The sequence below is a fragment of the Sinocyclocheilus anshuiensis genome, unplaced genomic scaffold (genome assembly GCF_001515605.1).
Source record: "Sinocyclocheilus anshuiensis isolate Anshui unplaced genomic scaffold, SAMN03320099.WGS_v1.1 scaffold272, whole genome shotgun sequence".
In the NCBI taxonomy this organism is placed as follows: domain Eukaryota; kingdom Metazoa; phylum Chordata; class Actinopteri; order Cypriniformes; family Cyprinidae; genus Sinocyclocheilus; species Sinocyclocheilus anshuiensis.
The window spans coordinates 569,433-577,999 of record NW_015554117.1 but is presented as its reverse complement, the minus strand read 5'-3'; the positions used below and the strand labels follow the sequence as shown (position 1 = coordinate 577,999).

Genomic DNA, 8,567 nt, shown 5'->3' with positions numbered 1-8,567 from the left:
TCTCTCTCTCTCTCTCTCTCTCTCTCTCTCAGGTAACTCATCGTCAGATTGAACAGATGCTTTGGGACTCGACAGACAGCAAGAACAAACTGGCCTACGAGAAGGGCAAGCTGCAGGTCTGTTTCACACAGACACACACGTTGCATGTATATGGATTTATTGTACACATTTTGCACAGTGTGACATACAATGATGCTTGAATAGTCATATGATGAACACACATCATATGTCAGAAACACACACCAGGCTTCAAATGAACAGACCGTGTGTGTGTGTGTGTGTGTGTGTGTGTGTTTACACAGGCACGAGTGCAGCAGATGGCCACTGACCTGAAGACATTGAAAGCAGAATGTACTCAACACTGTCAGAGCAACACTGCGCTGCAGAACACTTACACACAGGTAAACACACACACACTCCTCTGTCTAACAACCACTTTCACAAGCTCTCTGCCTCTCAGGTGTGTGAAACTGAACAGCATGAATGCAGAAAAGCAACTGAAACTGGTCAAATTTTAACACTGTTTATTGATTAAAGGGTTCATATCATGAGGAATCAGATTTACCAACATCTTTTGAGGTCAAATAGTTTGCTGTACTTCCTCTCCAGTCCAAAAAGACAGTCTATTATAAATAAACTAAATAATAAATATACTAAGCAACAAAACTTCTTCATTTAAACGCCACAAGATTTCTGTAGTGCAGAGCCAGTATTACAGTTCTGGCTGATACCTGACGAGCCAAAAATTATTTTCTTGATATGACTGATTTTAAAATTAAAACTTAAAAGTAAATGAAATTAAGAAAACACTAAAAACTAAAACCAGTCGTTTTAAACGCTACAAGTGCATGTTAAACATCACAGCATTATAATGTACAATATGAAAATGGATATTCATTCTGAGATTAGATTTAACAGTGTTATTAAATGATTTGTATTTTCTATGATATCGGTCATTAACTGACATGGTGCCATTATAACTTGCATCCCTAGATTCTAGACATTAGAAAGCAAAACATTAACATATGACTAGCATTTAACAATGTCCATTCTGTGTTTATAATTGTATCCTGCCGAGCCAGAACAATATAATACTAGCAGAACAGAGGATTCGTGCATCTCATTTCAGTGCTCATTGTTTTATGTGGTTGTTATGGAATGATGGAGCATTTAAAAACTGTGTGAGAGCAGCAAAGTGTTTTTGGGCGTAGGGTGCAAAATGTTGATTTAAAACAAAATAATGGTTGTTTTTCAGAACCAAAAACTTTATAAAAGAACTTTAAGGGGAAATATTAAATAATGCATGATAATGACCCCTTCAACTAGTGAACTACTGAATATTTAACACTCTTTCTTTCTTATTCTCAGATGCAGAGAGAAAATCAGACACTAAAAGAGCAACTCTGTGCACTTCAGCAACAGCACAGAGACACGGTGAGTTTTTCATAAGAAAGACAATTAAAACCTATTAGTTGAATTAACAAAAGATCAATTTTTATGTTTTGTGCGTAACAGAATGAAGTAGCACAAACTCTGGAGAACGTCCTGTCGTCTCACGCTCGTCTGCAGCAGAACACACAGACACTGCATGCAGAGCTGAGAGAAAGAGCACAGGAACTACACACACTCGGGAGAGAGAGGTGTGTGTGAGAGAGACTACAAGAGGACAAACGTCTGATTAAAGGAACAGAGTCAATGCAACTTAACGGGGGACTCGTTTATTGTTGCACTGGCCCATATGGCAGGACTTGTGGCATGGATGTAGCATTACCCAAAAGTTTCAGTGTAACTCATTGTAGAAGTGCTGTATTCACAGTGAGCATGTTTAAAGGAATAGTTCAGCCAAAAATGTACATTTTCTGAAAATTTACTCACCTTCAGGCAATCCAAGACAGAGATGAGTTTGTTAATACTTAATAAAGTTAACACTTAATAAAGAGCTTTAATATTTGCTAATTTCTCTGGAATATTTGCTAATTTCTAGCCCTATAGACATCCATTATAAGTGCATTACTGCAAACATGATTTTTGTGTGTTTTCACTCAGTGATTGTTTGTAGTAATCAGCATTATGTTGTGTGTTTGTCAGACTGCAGGCTATGGAAGAGATTCAGAGGCTTGAAGCTGAAGTAGAGAATCACAACGCAAGGAACAATGAGGAGGTAAATGCACACAAACGCACCGATGACCAAATAAATGTCAAATAAATAAGAGATGTGATGGAGTTGTTGAACTGTTTACATATGTTTGTAAGGTTGAATCTTTGCAGAAAGCACTTAACGAAGCTCAGCTGGGCAACAGGACCCAGGAGACAGCTGTCAATCATCAGCAGATGCTGGAACGCACCATCCAGAGGCTTCAGGGGGAGCTCAGCTGTGCCGTGAAGGATGGAGCGACCCTGAGAGAAGAGAGAGATCAGATAAAGAGTAAGGTCAGTTGAAAGTTCTTTTATAAGTTAAAAGAAAAGGACACAAGCAATGTTGTTTAAATGTAAATGAATGATACAGATAGTTCTGGCACTGAACCACATTTGAAACATTTATTATTATTATTATTATTATTATTATTGGTAGTGGTAGTAGCAGTAGCAATATGTATTATTATATTATATTATATATAATGTATTAAAAGGTATCATAATTATATATGATAAATTATACATAATATACATATACACATTTTATAATGTATTATAATTATTAAAATGATTAATTTGATACATCAAATATATTTTTATTAATAATAATTATAATGATAATGACTAACAAAATTATAATAATAATAATAATAATAATACTACAATGTTTTATTCAATTATACATAATTATATAATTAATATACATAAACGCATTATACAATTTATCATAATTATTAACATTATTAATTTAATTATAATGTATTATAAGGTATCATAATTATATATGATAAATTATACATAATATACATATACACATTTTATAATGTATTATAATTATTAAAATGATTAATTTGATACATCAAATATATTTTTATTAATAATAATTATAATGATAATGACTAACAAAATTATAATAATAATAATAATACTACAATGTTTTATTCAATTATACATAATTATATAATTAATATACATAAACGCATTATACAATTTATCATAATTATTAACATTATTAATTTAATTATAATGTATTATAAGGTATCATAATTATATATGATAAATTATACATAATATACATATACACACCAAATAAATGTCAAATAAATAAGAGATGTGATGGAGTTGTTGAACTGTTTACATATGTTTGTAAGGTTGAATCTTTGCAGAAAGCACTTGACGAAGCTCAGCTGGGCAACAGGAAACTTGCCCAGAGTTTAGAGCAGGCCTTACGGGAAAACCACAATGCTCAGGAGAAACTAAACGCCCTCAGCGAGAGGTAAGGGAAGTTGTTTATGGTATATTATGAACATTATGGTTTACCAGTCACTGATATATGGTGCATGCCTAAATTTTTGCATGGATTATCTGTTCGTGTTGGATTGTTCATGTATTTTCTGTATGCACGTGTCCAAGGTCTATTATGTATTTAACTATAAGCTATGTTCAAATAAAGGACCCTGTTGTTTTCTTGAGTTCACGTTATACATAATTACATCAGCAGGGAGGTGGAGCTTAAAGATGCGAGAGCAGAGATCCGTCGATTGACAGAACATGTAGATTCCCTCAAGAACTTGCTCAAAAGAGAAAAAGATTCTGGGAGGAAGTCGGCACAGAGGGTAATATTAAATAATCTTAATATTTTTGTAAATTAGTTGTGTCTTGGTAGATTTTAATGTTCAGCATTTTGATCTACTCTAGTTTTTTAAGTGCTTTATAAATATATATGACTATGATTCAGTTCTATTTTGATTCACTACTCCTGTTTTCTATATAGCTGAAGAAGGCACTAAATGATGCATCGGCAAAGTCAGGTGACCTCTCACGAGCCAATCAGGAGCTTCGAGAGAAGGTGTCTGAGCTGGAGAAGTTGGTGTCCAATCAGAAGTCTCAACTGAGCCAGTATCTGGACAACAGAACAGCTCTGAAACACTCTCTGAGAATCAAGGTGTGTCACTTTACTCACAGTTGACATCTCTGTACTGGATACAGGCAGAGCTTTTTGCGTCATCTTTGCCTTCCTGACAGGATTTAGAAGCAGAAATTGAAAGTCTTGAAGAAGCAAAGGATGAATATAAGAGGAGGAGTTATGAACAGGTATGCATTCAAACTTGTTTATATACAGACAAGTGAAAATCGCCTCTCTGAATGTTATGCTAAGCCAAATATTTTTAAAATCCCAGTTGATGGTTTTTTGAACGACTATTCTGTCTTAACCCAAAAAAGATGTATGTATCATATTTTATACATGAATTTCTAAGGCCTCTACATCTTTTACATAATACTGTCCCAAAAACCTTTTCTACAGCATGTCTTCTGCCCCCTTGCGGATTATCCATGCAGATCAATAAGTTGAATAACTTTATTTATATTTTACTCGCCTTAATATTTCATTAATATTAATATATAATTTCATTGTTTATAAGAAATGTGTTGAAGTGCTGAATTTGAGGCATATTTGAATCGTAATTTTTATAATGCATTTCAGTTTGTTGAGCACAATAAAATTCAAGTATTAAATTGAATAAAATTTAGTTCATTTGAATTTTGCTTAGATGTATTTAAAGTGATTTCCAATCTAATACTATTATTCATTAGATTGGAATTATTATTTTACATATTCCTCGCAAAAAATACATTTAAGTATTGTGAATAATAATAGGAGCACTGTTCATCAAACTTGATTTGAAGTTTGACCATAATTGTCTTGAAATGTATTGTTGAAGGCAGAAAATGTATTATACAAGCGCTGCTTTACTAGCTTGAACAGTCGAAAAAGTTTAATTTCTAAATTCACCCTTTGAAGCACTGCTGCTAACAATATTAGAGCTAAAATCCTAAGAAAATTTGGATAATCTCTATATAACCAACTTGCTGGACTACAGTGAACGTCCCGACCGATCCATCCCTATTAAAAATGATATCTCACAGTGTGTTATGTGTGTGTTTCAGTCTCAGTCTTTGCTCCAGCTGCGTTCTGAGATGGTTTCTCTCCAGTCTGAGCTGCAGTGTCTGTATTCCACTCAGCAGGCGGAGCTACAGGCCGAAAGAGATCTCAATCGCACTCTACAGGAGAAATGTCGGGTCAGCACTCTCTTGTTCACCTTAAATCTGTGACACTGTCCCAGATGGTGCCCTCAGCTCTTGTGGTCCATGTGAAATTACAGGAACCATTAGTACCATCCTCCTTTTCTGCCCATCTTTTCTTCTTTCATCTCTTTCTCAGTTTCTGTTTGCTTTGTGATTCTCTCTCCTCATTTTCCTTCCTCTGTGCAGTATCAGCAAGCCACAGTTCCCTTCATCTTCCTGTCTGTTTGCCCTTCAGGCCATCAATACTGCAAGACCAACAAAGTGCTGGAGAATTGCCATTATGTAAAGGAATAATCAGAGGTTTTGTGCTGAATGCTGCTATTATGTGTGTGCAGCACCTGGAAGAGAGTTTGAAACGGCTCCAGGATGAGAGGGATGAGGCAGAAGTGAGACTCAGGGAAGTTTATCTGGAGTCACAGCAGGTAAACAAACCCCATCATCATCCGTTTATACACTAGCAATAATCATAGAGACATATAATGAGATAATTTTTATTGTTGAGTAAACTATCCCTTTAAACTGAATCCGAATGCTGTTGTGTTTCCAATATGATCGTCTCCTGTGTTCTAAAATCCTGAAATTGATGCTCAAAAGCATGTCAGACTTTAGGATGCCGCCTCCTTCTCTGATCACAGCCAGTGTTGAAATCATTCAAGCTCTCCAGAGGATGGAAATTTCTTTTGCCTCTCAATTTTGCCTTTGATTTGATTCCTTCATTTGCATCCCGCTTCTCTGTTCCTCAGATCACAGAGAACATGGATGAGGACCACAGAGGGCTCTGCTCTAAATCTGAGAGCTTTAATGGCCAGGCTGAGCCACAGAAACTCACAGAGAGCTTTTGCAAGATGGGAAAAGACGGCACATGGTCCACTTCAGCTCAGGTAGCAAATGAGACATGATTCATGAAATTATTTCATACTGTTTGTTTAAAATTCATTAAAAAGGCTCCTAAAAATTCAGTGATCAATTGTACAGAAGCATGTTTAGAAGAATTTTAACTGGTTTGGGAAATGGATTAAGAAAATACATTTTCAAATGATAAAAAAAAAAAAAAAAAAGGAATTTAATTGGATCTATTCATTTATTATTTTGATACATTTTACAATCAGTAGCAAGGATGCATTAAATTAATCAAAATGTATGTTTCCAAAGATTTCTGTTTTTAAATAAATGCGGTTCTATTGAAATTTCTATTAATCAATAAATAAAAAAGGTTTCCACAAAAATATGAAGCAGCAAAACGGTTTTCAACATTGCTAATAATAAGAAATCAGCATATTAGAATGATTTCTGAAGGATCTGAAGGATAATGATGCTGAAAATTCAGCTTTGCATCACAGGAATAAATTACATTTTAAAATATATTTAAATAGCAAACAGTTATTTTAAGTTGCAATAGTATTTCACAATATTACTGTTTTTACCGTATAATTATCTAATTAATTTCTGTTAATTTTTTTTTCTTTCACAATTTTTTTTTCCAAATAAACTCTACCAACCTCAGACTTTTGAATGGTAGTGTATATTAAAAATATAGATTAAAAAAAAAATACAGATACAGGTATATGTTTGTCCAAAGTGTCTATTTTTTTACTTTCAAATTCATTCAACTTGCGCTCAATGACATCTCTGGTCCTTCTGTATGTTTTTATTTGTGACCTGAAGGCTATTCTCTGTTTATAGACTCGTGTTTGCTTTTTTGACCCTGAACTGGAGCCCTGGGCCTCAGCTCTTCAGCGTTGGGAGATCAAGAAAGAGCTGGGACGCATCGCTGGCAGTTACACACCCACAGGACATGTACGTGCGCTGACCACCTGATAACAGCCTCCACGGAGAAGTGCATCAAAAACCCTTAGATCATGCATGTAATCTGCTTGAAAGAATTGTTTACAGTAGGTGTGTTTGTATGCAAGTACATATCAAACATATTTACCATAAACATGTATTTGATTGCTTGAAACTAAAAAATGCACTAGCAAAAATATGTTATGTGTGTGTGTTGAAAGACACAGATGGTCAGCTCATAAAATGAAGTGGAAACAGAGCTGCACTTTATGACCACATGCAGCTAATTACTCACAACTTATGTTAAACATGTTCTTTCCCTGCAGCCCACAACAAAGTTATTCAATTGCAATAAAACAAGGTCAAACTCCTATACCTGCTAAATAAAACCCCAGAAAGTACAAATATAACTGCAAGGGAGGTGAGGTCTTGCTGTAAGAAAGGGACAACCTCTATTTTGTGTGTATATTCAGGTAATGTATTTATATGTTTTTTATTGGTATATAATTTGTCATGCCAATAAAGCCACTTGAACCTGGAAAAACAATGTATTATATATATATACAGTGGGTACGGAAAGTATTCAGACCCCCTTAAATTTTTCACTCTGTTATATTGCAGCCATTAAAAAATTAACTTAAATGATTTTAGCAAATGGCTGAAATATAACAAAGAGTGAAAAATTTAAGGGGGTCTGAATACTTTCCGTACCCACTGTGTATATATATATATATATATATATATATATATAAAATATACACAAATATATATATATATACATATATATATATACACACACACATATATATATATATACACACATATACACACACACACACACATACCAAAGAATTTGATCCATCCAGTAATTCGGGATTATTAATAAAGATTTTGAAGTAATTTTATTCATAATATTATTTTTAAAATATATTTCCAAGGGAATTCATTGCTCAAAAGATGTTACTTCTCTTGGGCGTTTAGTAGTGTCTACAAACTGAACACGCCTTTCTCCCAAACCCCGCCCATCACTGATGTGTCAGACCAATCAGAACACGTAAAAAGCCAGCCCTTGTACTCTGATTGGCTAAAAACCTGTGGGCCGCTCCTCTTGAGTATGTTACGGAAACAGGTGCTATTTCTCAATACACACATTTCAGTGTTATAAGTCACGTAATGCGGGCGTTTTATGTTTGTTATTAAAAAAACAATTTGCAAAAGTTTGTGTGTAACAGAACACTAACTAAGCTCTGTGTATCGTCTCCTCGTCTCCCCCTGTCGGTGGTAGGGACTCACTGTCACTACAGATGTTTTTTTTTCTTTTTTCACCTCCTCCTTGTCTCGTGCCCCCGAGAGAGAGAGAGCGAGCGAGCGAGCGAGAGAGAGGGGCTCCGGTACTGCCACGTAATCTCGGTCGAGCCCCCGCTCACTGACTCAAAACCTCCGGGAACCGTGACAACGACTGCGGAAAATTAAAAACACACTGTACGAAACCCCTCCGGGCGGTGCACAGACTGCAGCGGTAAGCGAAAAGTGCGTGGAAGTGTCCCCGCATTGCACGA

The 8,567-nt window shown here is 35.1% G+C and overlaps 1 protein-coding gene across 1 annotated transcript in view; it reads left to right on the top strand.

The window, feature by feature from the left end:
• Window positions 1-7,542, top strand: part of LOC107669852 (coiled-coil domain-containing protein 150-like) — a 12,551-nt gene extending 5,009 nt beyond the window's left edge. The window contains exons 11-23 of the mRNA XM_016462280.1: window positions 33-116; window positions 303-401; window positions 1,369-1,434; window positions 1,516-1,640; window positions 2,089-2,161; window positions 3,288-3,412; window positions 3,635-3,752; window positions 3,911-4,081; window positions 4,162-4,230; window positions 5,086-5,217; window positions 5,559-5,645; window positions 5,967-6,104; window positions 6,907-7,542. Coding sequence (XP_016317766.1) covers window positions 33-116; window positions 303-401; window positions 1,369-1,434; window positions 1,516-1,640; window positions 2,089-2,161; window positions 3,288-3,412; window positions 3,635-3,752; window positions 3,911-4,081; window positions 4,162-4,230; window positions 5,086-5,217; window positions 5,559-5,645; window positions 5,967-6,104; window positions 6,907-7,041 — 1,422 coding nt within the window. The 3' untranslated portion in view covers window positions 7,042-7,542. The remainder of the gene's footprint in view (window positions 1-32; window positions 117-302; window positions 402-1,368; window positions 1,435-1,515; window positions 1,641-2,088; window positions 2,162-3,287; window positions 3,413-3,634; window positions 3,753-3,910; window positions 4,082-4,161; window positions 4,231-5,085; window positions 5,218-5,558; window positions 5,646-5,966; window positions 6,105-6,906) is intronic.
• Window positions 7,543-8,567: the final 1,025 nt, after the last annotated feature.